This window comes from Salminus brasiliensis, chromosome 22 (genome assembly GCF_030463535.1).
Source record: "Salminus brasiliensis chromosome 22, fSalBra1.hap2, whole genome shotgun sequence".
NCBI lineage: Eukaryota > Metazoa > Chordata > Actinopteri > Characiformes > Bryconidae > Salminus > Salminus brasiliensis.
This window is the reverse complement of record NC_132899.1, coordinates 18,811,107-18,832,976: the sequence shown is the minus strand read 5'-3', so window position 1 is coordinate 18,832,976 and position 21,870 is coordinate 18,811,107. Positions and strand designations below refer to the sequence as shown.

Genomic DNA, 21,870 nt, shown 5'->3' with positions numbered 1-21,870 from the left:
CCAGTATTCACTTTTATACTTCATAGCACTCATCTCTAGCGAAAAAAACGCACCATTATTGTTTAGAGGTGCTTATATATAAAGAACATAGAAGAACCATGATTAAGCAAATCTCTGAAGGGTGACTGAGTTCATATGATTACTCTTCATGCACGCAGGTTATAACCGCAGTGTGTAATTTTAAATGTGCTGCCCTAGTCATTTTTCCCTAGGTGATGGAAAGGGCAATGAACACTGCATTGATGTGTTTCCAAGCATGGCTCCATGCATCTCTGCGTGCTTGTGGGTGCATGAGAGTGGTTGAAATACGCATCTCTGTTCTAAAGAGACCCACTGACTGTCCTCATTTCCTCTTCTGCTGACCACTGCCACTGACAGCATGGCTTAACATCACTCAGAGTGACACACACTCATACACACACACAAGCAGACAGACACACATCAACTCAGATTACCCTGAGTGTCTAAGCCCATCCTCTATGTGCAACAGCGAAAAAATTCAAAGCACACACCGCACTCCTGCACACGTTGCCTGGGTTGAACTCCTCTATAATCGCTCTCTAACAAATTTCAGCTGCTTTAACTGAATAGATGTTGGGATGCTCATAGCATTTCTACTGTATCTGTGTGAAGCACGCTTAATGTGATTCTCCGCAGTCTGTTGCATAAGAAGTAGACTGGGGTGCAATCAGGTCGCAGCTTTTCTGTAAGTTGCTGCCTGGCTGAAGGACTGAAGTCATTCTGGGTGAAGCTGGATGACAACTTTTCCAGGTACACCATGGATACAGTCAGACCTTCTCGTACAGTGAATAACTGCATGTATCATCAATAAGACCAAGCCTACAGACAGACAGACAGACAGGCAGACAGACAGACAGACTATAGCTATAACTATAACTAGCTATAAGCAGTTATTAGACGTTGCTATTAGACGTCAGCCTATTATGCTATTATTTAAATTTACCTGTTTATCTATTTTTCATTTATTCCAATATGTACACAATATGGACAAACGTATTGGGACACATGCTCATTCGCTGTTTCTTCTGAAATCAATGGCATTAAAAAAAAAAGAGAAACTGTCTCTATTGTCCAGGGAAGCGTTAGTGGCATCGGAATGATCACCACCCCATGTCCCAAACACTGTCTCACAAGTATTGAATCCAGAGAACACCATTCCACTGCTCCACAGCTCAATGCTTTATCACCCTGTAGTCCACATCTAATAAAAGGCTGCAAATAATGACTGTAAAAATTTAATTGCATCTAATTTAATTGCAACCACAGACCTTTACATTTAATTCACATGACACCTAAAAATGTCTTCCAGTATCATTATGTTTCATTTCTTTTATTTTATCCACACTTTGTTTTGTTTGTGTAACGCCCCCAGTCAGGCTGAATGTCCCAGTGTGCACTGGTTGGTGCATGTACCTTTTGAAGTGGCTGACTAGGGTGCCCACCAGCTCTCCTATGCGGCTCTCCCCAGCAGGCACCATGCCCTGCAGGCACACAATCAGGTCTCGGCTGTCCTTGGTGTGGAAGACAACCAGCTGGTCTTTCCCCGGGGACACACTCATCCCAGTCACCTGGGAGAAGGAGAGAAGAGAGGGAGGGTGAAAACAGAGCAGACACACACACACACACACACACACAGGTTAGCAGACATAATGAGCGCTCTTCTTATTAGCACAATGAATGATTTAAAAATGTTACATAATAAACAGAACAGCTGAGCTATGTAAATGGTCTGGAAACAGGAAGACTTGCTGGCATGCTCAGGTCAGGTTAATAATAATAAAAAAATATATTTTTTAAGTTTTTAATTCAAGGGCACATTAAAGGTGTACTAGAATATACTTAAATGTACTCTTAAATGTGTACTAGAATGCAAAACTTGAGAGAGTTAAGTTAAAAAAAACAATGGGAAAAAAAACAAAACAAAAAAAAAAAACAGGATTGTCTTAGACTACAACCCACCACATTAGAAGGAGAACTCAAAAGTGCAGCTTGAGAAAGCCAAACCCAAGGAAGCAAGCAGGTATCCATGCTAGGCAAAAAGCTACAAATATGTAAAAGACTACAATTAGTTAGCTAACTGCCACAGAGAGGCCACAGAGAAGACACTGAGAGGACAGCAACACTGTCCAGTAATTACAAAATAATTACAATGTTGTTGTTATAGTGCTAAAAACACACTATCCAGTAAAATCAGAGCTCAACCTCCATTAGGGGTTTAAGTGTCCTGGTGAGAAACTCAAAGCATTGATTGGAAAAAAAAAAAACAAGGAGCAAGGAGCTACTACTCATGGGTAACATTACACAAGGTGCTGGACTGGTCACCTCTCACATCAACAACACAATGTTTAATACAGGGTGGCACTATATTTTCAGAATTTTTTTAATAACTTTAGAATGCTTTAATAACACTAACATAGATTCAATCATAATGTTCTGTTCTGTTAACTCGAGGAGGAACAGCAAATAAAAAAAATATAGCTACTGTCCAATGAAAAACGTGTATCTCAAATTTTGTTTTTAGTTTTCCCCATCATTTTCCTGGTAGCTGCTTCTATATACTATGTAAACACATGTGATTATATGTTCACATATATGTGAAACAAGCAGTATTTCAAGTGTGATTTTCTGAACGCAAAACACTTGGCTATTTTAATACTATCTGATTTCTTATTGTGCATACAGTCTTTGCCAAGTTTGTCATTACTTTCATACACTGAAAAATGACCTGGCTGTCACGATTTAAAGCTGTAAATTGAACGTCAGTGTGCTACATTGCTTAACTCACTAAGTAGGCTAAATCTCATTAGGTCCTTACATTACAGTAACAGTATAGGAAAACAAAGCTTTATCAGTATAGGAAAACAAAGCTTTCACTACAGCCAGAGGGCAACTTCCAGATGCCCACAACCACTCCACTGTTAATTCACTGTTAAGAAACTACACTGTAAACAGCATCTCTCTTCAAACTGATATAATACTTGGTTGCCCCAAGGTGAGATTCAATAACATCTCTGGCTCAAGTCTACGGCATGTTAGGCCACAGTGAAACTTCATCTGTGGGAAGTGGACAGCTGCTGTGGCCAAATTGGAACCCAAAAGATGACAGTCATTATAGGCCAAATGGTGCAGTACATGTCCCGTATATGACAAGCTTGAAAATTCAGACCGAATGTTAAGGGGCACGACTGCTAACCAGGCTGGACTATTCCGGTCCAGAGCTGGCAGTAAATCGCCATGGCAATAGGGATCAGCCACCCTCACTCTCCTCCTCTGGTCTATTCTTGAGAGACTGTGTTACATAACCACTGATTCTGTGTGTGTGTGTATATGTGTGTGTGCGCGTGTGTTTACGATCAAGACGGCTCAGTATATCTGCCCACATTTTTAAAAATCCCATTTTACTCTGTTTGCTTTAACCAGCTATGATCCATGATTTTTTTATATAAGAATATGATGTCTAAATAAAAATATGATGTCAGAGAATTACTCTGGTTTAAGAAAGATTACTAGAGTGCAGATTATGTAACACGATAAAAAAAATAAAAAAACAAACAAACAAACAAAAAAAAACACTGCCAATAGAATAAGATGCTCTAAAGCCTAAGGTCACCAACCTTAATGCAAAGAGCACCAAAGTGCCTTTGAGATGAGCTAGGGTGATTCAGGATGCTTAAAGGTGCTACAAAGGGTTCTTTAAGCAATGCAACAGAAGAACCACTTCCATCAAGAGTCATGTGTAAGTGTGGAATTGGTAAAGAACCTTTACATCCAATACAGGATCTTTAGATCTTAAAAAGGTTCTTCACATGTGCACATCTCTATTACCAACATTGCTCTTTATGGTAGTGGTGCCCATCCAGCTAATCAGCAAAATACAGAGTTAAAGATGGTGTGTTAAGGGAATTAAACCATTAAATGTGCACAGTTTGGGAGTCTCTACCTTATGGACCAAAAGTTGGTCTTCTGGAGCATGGCTTAACCATTTTTATTTAATGTTTTGTATATCTAATACTTTCGGAAGTATAGAGGTCGTTACTGTAGAACTGTTAGATGAGAAGGTGTTTATACACTTTTAGACTTACAGTGTAAATAAGGAGAGTTACTTGAAGATTATCAACAAAAACAAAAAGCCCAGAGAGAGAAAGAAGGGGAGAAAAGACAAAGCAAACAATGAAGAAGACACTGCTAAGCATGAGCAGAAGGAGCACACAGAGGAAGCAGATTTGTGCACATGCCTGAACGATACCAGACGTCAGCTGATCTCTCCTCCCGCCCCGTTGCCATGACAACCCCATCTCCTGGGATGTTGGCATGACAACAGCGGAGAGAGGAGAAAAGATGGAGAGGGAGGGCCGACCGTAGTTGAGGAGCAGGGTGAATTGGGGGGGGGGGGGGGGGGCATATTTTCCAGGACATGCTTCAAGCTCAAGCCATTTAATAATACAATATGAACGCTGGCATGGAAAGCATTTAGCTGTCTGATAAATACTGCTGATACTGTGATGGTATGACTGGAGAGTGGCCCATCGCTCAATGGAGCAATAAATAATCATGGGTTTAGCTGGCCAAGGGCTTTCCCTTACTTAGGACCTATTCAAGTGTACCTCTCCTGCCAGTGACCTTCGATTAGCAAACTGTTAAAATGCAAAGATCACATGCCACTAATTCATGCCTGTGTTATTATGCTAAATACTGACTAAATGTTTAATTGTGATACACTCTTGTGTTTTAAACAAGCTGTTTCTGTTCAATAAGGACATCACAAGTCAGTGTGCTATGGTATTTAAAACATATCTGTAGTACAAAGATGTAATGTACATTAACAGTCTGTATGTTACTTTGTGTTATCACTACTTAAACACATTTTATATTATTGCTTTCCTTAACCCCTTGAGTCCCAGGTTTATTATTCAGTTATTAAACCTAATACAGAACCTGTAGTGTTTTGTTGAGTCCCAAAGAGTTCTATTTTAGGACCCATGTAACTGATGTTGATGTAAAAGACAATAATATTGTTATCAATACAAAAAAGAAAGAGATATAATACTAGTCTTAAGGGGTTATTAGTGCTGTTTTTAAACAGGTCTGCTGTAGACATATGCAATCAAATCAAACTAACTATATGACTAAAAAATATGAGTGCCTCATTCTTTCTACTGCATATACAATGGAATACCATTTTGCTTCAAATCAGGCTGCACTTGCAGTTCTGCTGTTGCACTGCTCAGCTACAATCCCACTCTGACTGATATTCTTGTGAGACACAGAGGACAGAAGGTCGACTACACAGCCTGTAGACATGCTCCCTTTTGTGCTGTGAACTGGAGCCAAGTCCTCCTTCCTTTACTGTAAGCCCAGTATTATAGACCTCTGCTAGCAACATGGCCTCAGGCCCACTGCAGCCCTCAGACAGACCACAGATGGATCAGGATTGCAGGTTACTCGTCCTCTACTATAGCTGGTTAGAAATGGAGAGCAAAGTACATTGTCTGGGGCTGACTGATTGCTCTTCCTCATTTACTAAAAGGGGAGAGTGAAAGAAAATCTCTGCTGTAGAGGTCAACTTTCCAGGTTTAAGTCCTTTCAGTGCCTGCTAATCTGGGAGACAGGCAAAAGACTCAGCATGAACACTATTTAAACCATGATTGACAGTTTAATGTCATGCAAAGCTGAGCGGTGTTACACACAGCCTCAAAGGAAAATCACTGAAATTTTCTACATATTATGAATACATGTAGAGGTGTATGGACATTTAGTATATAGTATTATGATCTCTTATGACACACACCCACCCACACGCACACAAACACCCACACAATATATATATATATATATATATATATATATATATATATATATATATATATATATATATATATATATATATATATAAAATACTACTACTACTAATAATAATAGCAATAATAATTTGCAGAACATTTGGAGAAAATCCGTACATTATAGAGTGGAATGCTCTTCATTGGCTTGTACTGTTTCAGTGGGTCCATTTTGTAGAGGTGGCGATCTGTGATCAGCACTGCCCGGTTCTCTGCCTTGTTGAAGCGGTTAATCTGTAAAAGCATTTTACAGATTTAAAAAGTTATTAAAGCCATATTAAAACAGAATAAACAACAACAATTCTTTAATAAAATATGATAAGTGATATTTAGTAGGACCTCAGATTCACAGAAATGTATTCTATACCTTCCGAACATTGCAGGAGAAGAGGACTCTCATGAACTTATCTTTCCTCTGTAGATCACTGGACACCAGTGTGAACGATGATGCTGTTTCAGGACTATCCCTCTTCTGAGGACATAACACAGGCAAGTATAGAGCAGAGAAAATAAAAGACCAATAGTCCCAATGGATATTTTTTTAATATAAATACTGTATTACAGCTGCTGCAAATCAATATTCCAGTTGTCCTGTTTGAAATTTTTACATTTATTTATTTGATTTATTGCTTATAGTTCTCACACTGACCAGGTAATTGCCCTCCCAGGCTCTTTGCAGACCAAGGTCTGCCCTTTGACCCTTCAGGCACTCCAAAGTGGCCACTTTAGCTCTGACCTGTAACATCTCCTCTGGAGACAGACCTTTAATGATGGTCCATGCCCACCACCTATAACACAAGCCAAAAAACACATATCTGTCTGTGGATTCTAAGGCAGTACATGTCACAACTGTGAACTTTTTTTTTTTTTTTTTACAAATCATTAACTTAAAAAATATACACATTTAGTGAATAAACATCTTTGATATTTTAGCTTTTTTGTTTAATTTCTTCATAGTTTTGTATGCATGTCTACAGTCTGAGAAACCCGTTACATATTCAGTGACCTGGTACGAGACCCAAGGCTGAGGCAGATTTCCTCAGAAAAATAGTAATGACTACCATGGAGGCTGATGTGCGACATCAGAGAGAAACTGAATGAGTCAAGTTAACACCAGGCCAGACCTTGACGAGGAAAAAATGTGTCACTGAGTTGTCCAGATACCAATTAACGCAGCTATCACTAATGTGGGAGTTAACTGTGAACGAGAATCTGTTAACTCCTATTTTATGTCAGAGCCTAGACTCTCAACCAGCCCACTAAGAATACGTGTGTGTCAGTGTCAGAGTGGGTGAGATGCAGAGAGAGGTTTGTGGTTAACTGAATCGCTAACCTGTTGTAGATGTTCCTCAGTGCCTCTTCAAACCTGCGCAGGACTTTAGGTGGTGTTGGCCACTTCACATGTTTCCCGTGGTCCTTCATGCTGCGTACATTTTTGAAGCGACGGTTCACCTCGCGAATGTAGGATTTGACCTTGTAACGCCGATATGCCCGCAGAATGATCAGCGCAGCACGCATCCGACGATAACGCATCCTGGCAATCGTGCCACGCCATACCTGCAAGACAGTGAGAGTGAATATGCTTAGTTGCTATAGTAACACATCAAAAAATGGCACTGTATCGATTTATAATGCTAATATGATACACATTTGATATAGGCCTAGTCACTATAGTAACACACTACACAACAGCTAACTAAAGCAACACACATTCACATTTGCTATAGGCCTATTGCCAATGCCAACACACTACACATCTGCTATAGGCCTAGTCACTATAGTAGCACATTACACATTTATTATAGGCTTAGTTTACTATAGTAACACACACATTTGCTATAGGACTAGTAACTATAGTAACAGACTATACATTTGTTATATGCCTAGTCACATAACACACTACCCACCTGTTATAGGTCCAGTCACTACAGTAACACTTAGTCCCTGCAGTAAGGCACTACACAATGGCTACGGGCCTATTGCTAATGCAAACAAACTATACATTTGTTATAGGCCTAGTCAATAGGCCTGTTAAAGTGTTGTAGGTAACTATACTATACTCAATCAAGTAGCTTGCATGGTGAGCTCTAATCTGATTTCAGTAATGCCTAAATGTAGTTAACAAATGCATTAGAACTAGCCTCCAACTGAATTAAGTCACTATAGTAACACACATTTGTGAAAAGTATGCACTCTTTAATCAAAAACACACCTTGCTATGTGACACCCAAAAAGCAGTTCAAAGGGTGTAATCCCCCGTCTTAGGCATTAATAATAGAAGATAATGGATCTCCAGGGAGCTGTTTCAGAGCTGCACAGCTCTCAGAAAAGCCAGTGCCATATGTTCCCTTCACTTTACACTGACTCATGCACTGACTGGAAATTAGTTTATGTCTGGTAAATACTGTAATGCAGCCAATGTGTGCTGATGTGTGGTTCAGGATGCAGATGCCACGCTCTGGTCTGCACACCTGACTAGAGACATTAGGGTATGTTTACACATTTCTTACACTGTATGAAAAATAAACAGTCATATCTGAATGTGCATGATTGGTTGCTTCCTTGATAAACCCTGCATTAAAATGTTCTCCAGATGTGAGCCTGCTTGTCCATGAAAGGCTTAAAACCTGTTATTACTTTTGACTGATGTAAGGGACGAGTTCAGAATGTGACCATGACTGAAAAAACTAGGCTTGCTCATAAAGAATTGGCCAGGCCTGAATAGCAGCTGAGCATACATTTTAATACCAAGTATCCATCCACAGTGTCTTGGAAGTAACAATGGAGCACTCTATATTGCCCACAATGATCGGGTCTACACAATTCTGCAGACGTGAACACAACATTGGCTATTTATTGCCACAATGAAGAAGAGTAGTGAAGAGTTCAGGGAGATGTAAACAGATATCGATGGTGATGGAGTCATGATTGATGGTTATGACAGCTCTGTTGGCAAAGATAATATACAACTGATAAGTGGAGAAGAATCTGGTGGACTGACTATATCATACTATTATGTGATTATGTGGTTAACATCTTTATGTCAGCAAGATTATATTATGAACTAATTAATGCAGCAATTCCAGAAAGAAAATTAACCAAATGTTGTTAAAATGATGTGTTGTACACAGAAATTTGACCTCCCCCCCTCAACCCATCTGTGCAGTGAATACACACAAACTAGGGAAAAAGTGCACACACATGCCAATGGGCAGTGGTCAGCTCAGGGAGCAGTTGAGGGCGAGTCCTTCCTCAAGGGCATCTCATTTATGTCCTGTCAGTTCGGGGTATAAAACCAGCGACCTTCTGGTCACAAGGCTGCTTTTCTAACCTTCAGGCCCCAACTCTGGTTGTCCAAAGGTTAAAGCATATGAGCTGGCTCTCACCGACACTCTCAGGCCTTACCTTGTACAGTTTCATGACTCCGGTCTCTCTCAAAGTCTGTTTCTAACCTGAGCATGTCAGGAGCAGTGATGACATCACAGTTCGGCTGGCTGGCTGGCTGGTTCCTGTGCTACACAGCTGACCGATCTCATCATACCACTGCACTAGGTAATTAACGTAGAAGCAGAAAAGAACTGGAGGCCACGTTTTATGTATCACTAAAAGCTGTAAACCTCTCATAGTCATTGTTTTTTCACAAAACATTCATATCAATAAGTTGAATTTGACCAATAATATTTACGATATCAGACACAGATGGATAGAACATCAGGGTCAATGCAACTTAGAAGCAGCGGCTACTGTCAGCAAAAACAACAGCATGCTGCACTTTAATATCAACATACAGAATGCAAATCGATAGGTACGCCGATGTACTTCCTTGTTTAAATAATGAATGAATCCTGTAACTGGAAAATTAGATTTAAACAGTAGGTGACAACAGTTATGCATAGTTTCAAGTTTAATACATTTTTTTTTTTAATGAACTTTAGAGTTTGATTAGATTAATCAGGCCTTCAATTTAAATATTTCATGTTTATGTTAATGGTTTGATTCTGCAGAGCTGTAAGTATAGATTAAACAAGTTTGGGCTAAAAGAAAACAAACTATATAGAAATAAGGATTGTAAAGCAGATCTTCAAGGAAATCAGAAATGTTATAAAACATTTCAGCTAACTATAAACATTATTGAATATAAAATTAACCAATATGATTACTTAAAATCCTTGAGAGTGTTTAACAATATATTTATTTATATAGGTCACAAAAAATGCCTTGTTCTTCAGTTTTAGTTTTTCACTTATTTACGCCATTTTATCATCAGCATAAAACATTAGGGCTGTTACTATGGATTACATTAGTAGATCCATAGTAATCAGCCAATCATTTTAATGAAGTTAACAATTTGATGTTATAATGTTTTTTAAACCAAACAATGAAAGTAAGCTTAACTGAACAGTAGCACAATGCGGAGGGCTTTCCGAAGATTCCACAATACATTACACAAAAAACCTGCCATCACAACTCGGACTCGTACATATTGCAGTTTGGATATGGATCACAAATTGTTATCCTATGGGATGGTTTGGGAATGCCCACACCTGTATTGTGTGAATTGTTAGATGTTGTGATCTTGTGAGTGAGGCTGAACACTGGCCAGCTTGCTCATGGCTAAGTGACGTGAATGATCAAGGGGGCACAATAGTGGGTGCCAGATGGATTGTCATTCCATTTGCGAAGTAAATTCCCAATTTGCAGGAATTTGAATTGATTTTTTTTCATTAATCATTCTTAATCTAATAATAATACAGCCCTAAAACCGACAGAGAGGGATTGCAGAGAACGGTGCAAGCTTTTTCCTCTATGCCTCTTCATGTGATACTGCCTTCCACACTCAGTCTCACCGGAGGCCCATGTGAGTCACCGCTCCACACAGTTTGATCCACACTGCAACACAGTCATAGAACATCATATCTAATTCTGACACTGCTGACATAATATTTCCTCCTCCAGGCCCGATACACCAAGATGCCGCCCATCACGTCAAATCAAAAGTTTACGGCAGGACACCAGAACAGCAGAATAACTGGGAAATATCTCTGAACTGTGTGATTGGTGCAGAACGGCTGAACACAAGCCACAGCAGAGCAGACTGCTCATTCACAGTTGGCCATGCTGATGGTGCTGGAGATATTTAAACAGGGAGGCGGCCAGACAGCCTGTGCTTATTGTTAGTGGGGAAGGTGAAGGGAGACGACACCCAGGGGACGGCGGGTAAATCAGGCCAGCAGCAGCTCCCCCTCCTCTCCAATAAGCCAGTCTGATCACTGTTTCAACACAATGCCACACCTCCTCCATGCTGTTCGGTTTCAGAATTTACAGCCTCATCAAAGTCAAAGTAAGAAACCCTTATTGCGCTAAAGTATGACAGAGGGCACTTTGATTGGCCCCTTAAAATGGACCCTGGGTAGGATTTTTTTTTCTCAGGCTATTGTGAGGCGGTGGGCTGCATGTACTGGTAATGTTTTCATTATTGCAGGAGAAAAAAAAGGAAAAAAAGGAAGGAAACTGAATGGGTTTTTGCAAATGTGCATCAGAATACACTGATCTAAAGGTAGTGATTCAACTGCAATGTCAAGTGGTTAATCGACTGTAATCAATTCAAATATTATTCAGTAATTATTATAGTTATTCAGGCATTTTGTGATTAATATGAACAATTCATGGCTATTTTTACATTTAATTTTTACCTACAGAGGGATCCAGAAGTAAAAATGCTAATCTTGTGCATTCCTCTCGATCCATTAATCGAAAGAAAATCCAGCATAACTGAAACTGCTGTAAAATGAGCTAATTCCACAATTTTGTTTGTCTGCTAGATGGACAAACAAACAAGCAAACAAATGGCAGACTGAAGCGCACAGAGCGGATTTCCACACTGCCTTTAATGGTTTCTGCAGCCATGCATAAGGTCAGCATTGTCATATAGCGGTTGAATGAGGACCTGCAGCATCCAATAAACTCGCACAAAGCTGCAGCAACTCACAAAACATGGATCATACTATCGGCTGAATTATAAGCTGGTCGCACATATGGTCTGAAAATGGTCAGATACTGATACATAGCTGATCAGTCCTTCCATCTCAATAATCTTGGCTCATCATGTTCACTCCTCCAAAATGAACACACACCCAGCTACGTAAGCTGTGATTGAGTCAAATGCAATGGCCACTTCTGAAGAATATGGTAGAATTATGGTGTTAACAATGCATAACCAGTATAGTTGCACTGTAGAGGCTTCTCTCATTAGCAGCAAATGAAGCACAGAAGTCCTCAAGAAACAGCTATTTCTAATAGAGCTCATTCAGATGAGTGGTGTTTCCATCAGGTGTCAGAAGACAATTACAGATGAGTGAGAGAATGTAAGCTGGCTTATCATTAATCAGGCGGGCGGGCAAATCCCCCAACAATCAGGAGTCAAATTCGAGCACACAAATCCTGCACGTGTCAATCCCCTCGGGGGGAAGCCTGCGGTTCTCCGCGACACACTCGGTGCAAGGACACTGGCTAGATAACATCACACTCCGAGAGTGTGACACAGTTTAGCGCGAGCGCAGCACATCTTGACCGCGAGACGTCACCAGGGACCAGGGCAGAGGGGGAGGGGAGAGAGGCATTTTCATAAATCAATACTGCGGGTCTGATGAGCTGCCTGCCTGCCACTATGAAGGAGGCTTCCATCTTCCCTGTGACCTCCAACAGACTGCTGGGGTGTGTGTGGTGTGTTTGTGTGTATGTGGAGGGGGTGCCGTTCCTCAGTCATTACTGCAACAGCAGGGCTTCTGACGCAGCTGTTACTGCCTCCACAGCCTCCTCTACACACTGCTCTCTCTCGCCCTCTCTCTCTACCAACCCATAATTAGGACTTACCTAATTTGAGTCTTGGTCTTTATTCACACCACTTATGAATTTTGACAAATCCTACCTAGCAATCATAGTTGACTAAATCATATAAATCATATCAGAAACACTATTTTTCCAAGAAGAAATGCTTGTTTGAAAGGAAACATTTAGCTAAACTAAATTAGGGGGTCCAAAAAAAGAAAAGATATGATAACAGGCAGTTGTTACCTTGTAGTGCTCAATATGTAAGGGAAAAACACGTTTCACATGTTTGACTTTCTTGAGTCTTACTGGTGAAAAACAACTAAAAGCTACTACTTTCCCTTCTGATGTGTTTAGCTTAAATTTTGTAACTTCAACTTGTTTTTAAAAGGTGTGGACGATGTAGAGAAGAGATAGTAAAAGCTAGCATTGGCTAGCATAAGCTTTTAGCCTAGCACAGATCCCAGTTTCTTCTCTCTGCTTTCGCTTCGTTACAGCGCTTAGAGTTTGAGATACTCTTCTGTGGACAGTGGCACAGGAAAAGCTATGGTTACAAGGCCTGGATGGCATAACAACCCATACCTCCCATAATATTTGCAAGTGGGCTGGGGGTATGTGTGTTTTGGGGTGTAAATAAGTTAAGACTGTTACGAAACAGTTTTGGAGTTTGGAAATTAGTCTGTTTTCCAGGCTTGTTATGCCCAAATTTTGTTTGAAAGACACAACAGTTTGAGGTTCATATTGCAAGTAATAAAAAAAAACCTTTTACTTCCACCTACACAAATTTAATTTAAAATGTATGCGACCTTGAGCAGCAATTTGTGAATGGTCAACGCTTCAAGATTGAAGGCAGCGCTTTCCATCTCACTCCTGCACAGTCTGACGGCCTATGCTGGGAAATTACAGCCATACATCACAAACATGGGTTTAAACGTCATGAAAGCCTCTAGTTTGACATGACAAGTTAAAATGGAAGGATCAGGAACAGCAAGTCCCAGGTGACTGTCAGGCTGTACGAGACGCTGTGAAAGTACATGTTCGAGGTGTCAGAGACATCCATCATAGCAACCCAGAAAAAATACAGCAGAGAAGTGTTCAGGAGGATACAGAGCCCAACTGACTCTGACTCAGTCAGATTAGGCTGGTGAGATCTTTTGCATACCAAGAGGTACAGAGCAGCAACTCTCTATAGTACTGCACATAGCCGTGCTGCGTGATTTTGGATAATTGCTGGGAGGATTTGATTGTATTCAGCAACAAGAGTGTTTGTGAAATCAGGGTGTCATCCCCAGCTCATCCCAAAAGTATTGGACGGGGCACCATCATTCCAGAGAACACCGTTCCACTGCTCCACAGTGAATGCAATCCACAAACATTTGGACTTACAGTGCATGTTGATACACACTGCGATTGACCTTGACCTGGATTATAATCAAGAAGCACTGGCGGAGTCTTGATGCGATGTGGTAAAGACCAGAATGCATTGTTTTGAACTAAAAATTATGTCACCCAGAGAGTCTTTGTATTCATTGAATATACAAAACCAATAACACCTTCATTTAGCCTTGATTACACTATGACCATAAGCCAGCCATTGATATTTATTTATATTGGTTTTCTGTGACATAGAAGGTACACTATACATTTATGGACAGCCCATCTAATGAATTGCTGACACAGATGTGCAAATGCTCACACACAGCTTTTCAAGTACCTTTAGAGAAGTACTGACAATAGAAAAGGACACTCTGAAGCAGATAAACATGAACCTACTAAGTGTGGGCTAGAGGACCACAAAAAACCAGAATTGAACTGTGAAGCAGAGGAACTGTGTTCTCTGCAATGATAAAGGAGTATGTTTGGGAAGAGTTAAGGATGAGGTGATCATCAAACATCCTTTCCTCAATAATGCTCTTGTGGCTCACTGCAATCAAATCCAGTCTAGTAGAAAGCCTTCCCTGGACAGTAGAGACAGTTACACAAAAACAGAATAGATTTTATTCATTTTTTCCCTAAATAAAAACCATTCATTTTTGAAAGAACAATGAATGAGCAGGTGTCCTAATACTTTTACAGTTTCACCTGTGACTTTGTCCAGGTGAAATATAGATAGTGTTTTACCTGCCCATTTACAACACTTAGTTTTTTTCTTAGAATGAAATAAGCTGATTTTCCTTTTATGGCGGCATCATAAATAATTTAATGAGCTCTGCTCCAACTGTCTTGTTTATAGGGAGCCATTGTGATGGCTCAGACAGAAGCAGCATAGCATAGCATTGTTTTTAGCACTGTAACAAGAACACTAATTATTTTTTGCCATTATTTCTAAATATTACTGGATCGTGCAGTCAGATACCTGCTTGCTTCCCCGACTTTCGCTTCCTTGCACACTGCTTTCCCTTCTGGGGTCACAAGGCTTAGTTGAGTAGCTTGCTAAATATTTCTTTGGATTATAAACCGTCCCAAAAGTAATTGTGATAAATGATAATATTGTCATGTTAAGACCATTTTATGCCACTGATAATGATAATATAATCATAATATATAATATGTAATTACACCCTTTAAAAGAGCAATAGACTTTTCATAATCGGGAAAGTCTTTACTCTTCTTTCCCAAGAGGCCTAGTTTTATTCATTTTACAGTAGCTTTGGCTGAGTTGGAGTCAGATGTGGTAAAAACACTGACATGCCGACATCAGATTTTCTATCATAACGTGCAGAGAAATCCAGTGCAGTGTACTGTTTTGCTGCCGTGGACGTGGTCAGGTGACATAACATAGGTGTTGTGAGGTGTTTTGCTTGAATAAACTGTGTGAAAGACTACAGCTGCAGTTAAACTGTATTCCACACTATAATATTTAAACTTTTGCAGGTTATCTGCACTTTACATGTGTGCCGGACTGTGGTGGGGCAATTGTAGTCCGTTCTGTATGTTTGGAGGGCCCATTATCGATGCCTTAGCCACTACGTGCACTACACTTTTTTCAACTGGCAAAAATCAATGCCTCTACTAAAATACATGCATGTAAACACAAGGGGCAATATCAATTACAAGGGGCAATTATCGGACATATTCACGTATTGTACAATAAGGCAATAACGTAATTATCGCAACAGACCTATTAGCAACCCTTGGTTGCAAATATTTTAATATCTAGAAGTCTGGCATCCATATGCATGCTCCAATCTTGCAAGTAAACTTTATACAGTAGTAACAAAAGCACTATATTCTCAGGAGGTGGACTAGGACAAGTCAAGACCGTTATGTAATGAGTTTTCCCTTCGAAATTGGACGGTTTTATGAGGAATTTAAATCATGGTATGTCAGTTCTACATAATAAACTCTCCTTATTTAACCACACTCCAAAAACACAAGTGATCAGGCTTCAAGTGGCTCAGCGATCTATTGCGCGGAGTTCACAAGTTCGAATCCTGATCCATGCCACTTTGCCATCAGGAGCTGTAGTCAGAGAGAGCACAACTGGCTATGCTCTCTAATGGTGGGTAGTTGGCGATGTTAGCCATCTGTTAGCTGCTGCGGTGGAGCTGGGGACCTGATGCTTTTCTCGACTGTGAGGCGATGAATTTGAAAAGAGGCGGTGGCTGGCATCACATGTTTTGTAGGAGACGTGTTAAGTTCTTACACATGCAATTGGAACACGTGCTATGGGAAGCTATGCATGGGTGGTTTGGGAAAAAGAAAAAAAAAAAAAAGAGAGAGTGGTTCTTCTATGGAATTGTCCAAAAAACATTTAAAGCACTTTATTTTTAAGAGTGTATGCCAAGGTAAATGCCGTTTTCTATGTCACAGAGCCAAATTTTGGGATACTGTTTACAGAAAAAATCTTCCTGCATCATGTAATCTTTTAGCCATATTGCCCACTCTAACTTTAAAGAGATATGAAGCTGATATTCAGAGAAAGAAAAACATAGTGAGACAGTGAGAAAACGTTCACAACATAGACAGAAGTTAACAAAACCTCAGAATCAACATGAATATATTTTGGTCTTTGCAGTGAACTCAGCACTGACATTCCTGTGATGTGGATGGCCGAGTTTAAGCCCATAAAAATTTCATTTAAAGAAGGAAATTCATAAATAATGTAGAGAATCCATGTTTGTGTTTTGTAGCAGCTAATCCGCTTTGCTTCACACTGCCTCTGTTCAAAGTCACATGTAATGTGCAGCAGTTGATGAACCACTGGCCTTTGAGCTCCGTCAGGACGCCATCTAAACTGCTAAGCGTCAAAATCCAGAGCGCAGGACTCCAGTGCCAGGGCGAAGGATGCTGGGTATTACTGGGCACTGAGGGAGAGGTGAAAAAGAAGAAGAGCTGCTCAGGAGCTGGGAGGAGGACAGGAGGCCCTGGACATCGGCGTGTAATGAGAGGCGTGAAGGAGCAGCGAAGCGAGACAGGCTGAGTTTTAGAGAGAGGCTGATGTGGAGAGAGGCGAGAGTGGAGGTGAGACTGGGGGCAAAAACAGCGAACGTTAAACCCCTGTTCCCTCATCTCCTTTCACTCAGCCCGGAGCAGTTCCACTTGGTTAAAGAGCTGAGCAAGGATGACAGATAAACACGTCCTGAGGCATGTCCTTAAAGCGTGACGAGGGAGGGGACAGCAGCTCTATGAATTTAAATACAATATTGCAGCATTTGTGTTAAAATCGGGGCCAGCTAAGGAAATTGTTTAAAGGTATTTATCTGGCTTGTGCTTGTAAAAAACACCAGAACACAATGAATACAAATAAACATGAATACATATTTAAAAAAAGCTATGCTAAGATAGGTTGTGCTATTTTATGTGGCTGTGGGCTGATGCCGTGCCATTACCCAGCAAACAGGAAAAGATTTTTCACCAACCAGAGGTCCTCCATGAAAAAAATATCTAATCGTCTATTCTGAGGCAAAAATAACCGGCTTGTTAACTGTATCTGAGCAATTTGCACCCCAACTAGTCACACACTTACTATTTATCCATCAAGCAACAACTTGATAAAAAAAATGAATAAAAAAAGTGAATACATGCATAATTTGGCACCTTTTTCTGTTATTATTGCATATGATCATACAGCTACTGGGTGTAAAAATTCTGACTCTGATATGAAAGAGTGGAGTTCTTAATACAGTAAAAAATACTTTCAATTAATATGTTAAAGATTCCTTTTCCTGAGCTTCCAGCAATATAGAATTACATTATTTGCATTTGTGGTAAAACAGCCAGATCTAACATGCTAAAGATATATTATGTGATGCTTACTCTGATTTTAGCCATGATTCTCAATGTCCGTGCTGGTTGGTCTGCACAATTTGAAGGAGTTGAATGACTCCAATTTGTGGCCTCCCAATTGTGTTTCAGACCAAACGCATATCAAACGTTTGATTTATTTCGACCCGACTCTGAGCGTAATATAGTAGCGTGTACTGGTCAGCGACTCTATCTGTACAGGTTTGGTCAACAGCCAATGACTGAACATGAAAAGTGCAGTTATCAGCCAGTTATTTGCAAGTTACATTTTACATTCCATTTTACAATGACCTAGTAGCTACATTCTGGCGCTAGTACATGTCCAGTACTTCAGCACCACATAAGGTGGAACAGAAATTCATATTCCAGAAACTGACCGGCTTAGTAAGTAGCTTCCAACATATGCTATGCTACTCGCCTCCAACTCCCTGTGCAGTATGTGCAGACCCTGCTGACTCCATCTTCCCACCCTCGGCCTCACCTAAAGACGTTATTATGTTTCTTTCGACGTGTTGCAAATCTGCGTCTCCTAGGTAATGTGAGGATAAATCGGGAAGTATGAGATACCCGGTTGTTTTACAATCTGCTATGACTTTAAAAGGCCTGTAGTGTATCCAATGCTTAATAGGCACACATGGCTTATTGCTGTATAGAAGCGATGTATGTGCACAGTAAGAATAAGAGCCCATGAGATATGCTTAGGGGTGACATTTGGCATCAGCAAAGAGTAGGTGGTAAAATCATGGCTACACAGTGGCTTATTTTGTGGATTATTGCAATGACGAACTACATGTACATAAATTCTTATTAAATGTAACAGCTATTCCACCACGCAATTTTTAAATACTATATTAATATAGAAATCAATGTCAAATTTGTATGAATTTGGAGTATTTCTCTCCAGCCAATCAATCAACCAGAAACCCAAAATTACAGACTGCTGCACAGCACTTAAGATGCCAGAGGAGAGAGGTTTATTTGGAGAAGCATCAGAGAAGAGCTCCCTTTAGGGTCTCGCTATATTTATCAGAGGAAGCATGTTGGGGGGATGGTTTCCATGGCACAGATTCTGCCACTACTGGCACTGTTGGCATCAACCAGCACAGTCTGCCAGGCGCTGATAAAGGGATTGTGTAGCGTGTAAGATGATCTAAAGCTGGCAGCAGACAGACAGACAGAGGAAGAGACAGAGACAGACACACAGACATAAAGGTAATGAGGGAAACACAAATGCTCAGGGCTACCTCAAGCTCATTCTTTTTGAGGGAGTGTGTGTGTGTGTGGGTGTGTTTAACTGCATCAGAGCCTGTCAATCAACTCAGATAGACACTACAGATATTGGCTCTGGTGAGACGGTCATAGCCTGGAGGGGAGCAGTGTGCTTAATAAAGCGACAACATCCCCCAAACTGCAGCGCTTCCTCAGGGGAACAAGGTAAGAGAAGGCAGTGTCGGGACAATGTCTCTCTTCAGGATTCAGCGTCAATACAAAGGTCACACAATCCATCTCAAATTCCAGCAGACTGCAGATTTAACACTTTGATGTCTGCAGCTGCCAGTCGAAGATCAGCCCTCTGAGACGGAGATGCAGAGTCTACCGAGGGATGATTTCACAAGCTGAGAGATGTAAACACTGTCAGTTTATGTTCAGATCACCTTGTTAAGTGAGCACCTCCAAATTACTTTAACCAGGGAGTAGATTCTCTGATATGATGCTCAATAATCTGCAACAGGGATGTTTTAATTTATATTTAATTTTCACTTCCAGTTTTTTTTTTTTGCCCCCCCCCATCCGATCTTGGCAGCTTAAAGCAGAGTATCGAACCGTATCGAACCATCCAATGCTTTTTTCATAATATACAATAATTATTTAGGCAAGATGGCATACCTAACAGCAAAACAGCATTGTGGTGTTTTTAATGTGTGCATACTGTGACGTTCTAGACTGTGTTTTAGTGGGATTTAATAAAGAAATGTCAGATTCCATTACCTTAATGCTGAGTATCAGGCAATACTAATAAGACTTTTGTGTTTCTATAAACAGGCAAGACATTATTTTAGTTAAAACTTAACACTGAACTGTTTTAGATCATCTATTATTTTGACTATTTTTGGTAGCCTACTATTTAAAAATCACCATTTAGTGTGTTTAACATGCTGCCTCCTAATCATATGACTTCCACAGTAAGCCACATGTTTTTTTCTGGACAAGCTAAAAGATATACTTTAACTGAAACTGAAAGCATGTGGACGAAAGTGGTAGAGTAATATTACTGGATTATACACAAATTTGACTTTATGAATTATGCAGTGCTGTACAGTTCTGAAGAGCGTCATCCTGCTCGCTGTCTCCAAAGTTACATAATTGTGGTTAACAGTGTGCTGAGCCTGGAGTAGCAAAAATATGAAAGCTATTCTAGCTAAGTCAGTGTCGTATTAACATGACTTTGAAGGTGTTATTTTAAGGTAAAAATGCTACATAGTGTTGCTTTAAAGCTAAAGAAAGTTTAGGTGCGGTTCTCCCGCTGGCATCTAGTGAAGGCCAGATGACGCACTGCTGGAATTCAGCAGTTAACACAAAGAATTAGAACTGGATCGGGCTTAAAACAACCAATAACTGAGGCATTAAAATATGCCTGGATCTGACATCTCATATTTAATATCAGCTACGATCCGGGAACTGGTTACAATTAAATTGCCACAGAGCCAAAAAAATAAATGTTTAATAGGTGCTTGATGGCACATATTGTGAACTGAAATTCGAAGAATTAAAACAATGAAATAATAATAATAAAAATGATATATAATAAAAAAAAATTAACTGGACAAACTCTGCTCATTAAAAAAAAGAAAAGGAAGCTTGCCTATTAGGCAAAATGCAGTTTTTTTTTTCATTCATACATATGCATCTGATGGAGACTCCAGCAAAACGTTACATACGGGGCAGTTGATTACATATTTAGTTCAAATGACTGTCTAGGCAATTAGTGGAAGCCAGTTTTACGCGTGGAAATTTCTCTGCCAATTAAAATTAGGCATAAATTATTGGCGGTGCCTCAGAAGCATATTAAAATTGAGCTATTTTCCTTAACAATGGCAGGCCGCAGCATGGTGTAACCACTACGTTCATTTTACATGATTAGCGACAGCATTAGTGCATAGAAATGTCATTTTATTGCACAGTGTGTGCCTTCTATGGATGCATTAAGTTACACTTTCCCACATATATACATCCGGCTCCCGGTCAGAAAAGAGGCTACAGCAGTACAACTAATCTGGTACATAAACCAACATGACTTATCTAATTCGTAGGAAAAACAAACATGACACTGATGTGATATGGATTTTTTTGAAAAATTTATTTCTACCTGCCAAGAGACAAAGGTTTAGCACCATACACTAGGCATGCTGTTGGGTTTGCTGGCATGGCTGTAAGGACAGTGTTGTGTTATTTAGTGGCAGTGGTGTCAATGCCTTGCGAGAGCCTGCAGTGCAGATGTGACACACTGTTGGATTCTGTTGGCCCCTGGAGCTTATTACTCTCTGTGGGTTTGTTTGTTTTTGTTTGTATGCGTACATGTGTTTGGGTGTGGGGCATGTGTGTTCATGCACACAAGGAACCCTGGAAAGATTTGAGCGGCAGATACTTTATAAAGATACTTTATAAAAAAACTTTTTTATTGCTTTTTTTTATTGATTATTATAACAGTTATTTTGATAATTGAATAATAGATTTTTTAAAAATAGAGGCGTAAATAATGAACCATGTTGTTTGAGTGATGCCAATTAAATCCATATAAATCCATTTATAGTTTTATATAAAAAAAAAAATTCTGCAAGTGTAAAGAACCTTTAAATTGGCAAAGAACCTTTATATCCACTTCTTTAAACCTTATGGTCCCTTATGTCTCTTATGTCCCTTATATTTAAAAATCTTT

The 21,870-nt window shown here is 39.9% G+C and overlaps 1 protein-coding gene across 1 annotated transcript in view; it reads right to left on the bottom strand.

The window, feature by feature from the left end:
- Positions 1–21,870, bottom strand: part of myo1d (myosin 1D) — a 95,365-nt gene that overhangs the window by 21,687 nt on the left and 51,808 nt on the right. The window contains exons 17-21 of the mRNA XM_072666767.1: positions 7,192–7,415; positions 6,508–6,646; positions 6,226–6,330; positions 5,979–6,092; positions 1,435–1,589 (exon numbers count right to left, since the gene is read on the bottom strand). Of these exons, the coding sequence (XP_072522868.1) occupies positions 1,435–1,589; positions 5,979–6,092; positions 6,226–6,330; positions 6,508–6,646; positions 7,192–7,415 (737 nt within the window). The remainder of the gene's footprint in view (positions 1–1,434; positions 1,590–5,978; positions 6,093–6,225; positions 6,331–6,507; positions 6,647–7,191; positions 7,416–21,870) is intronic.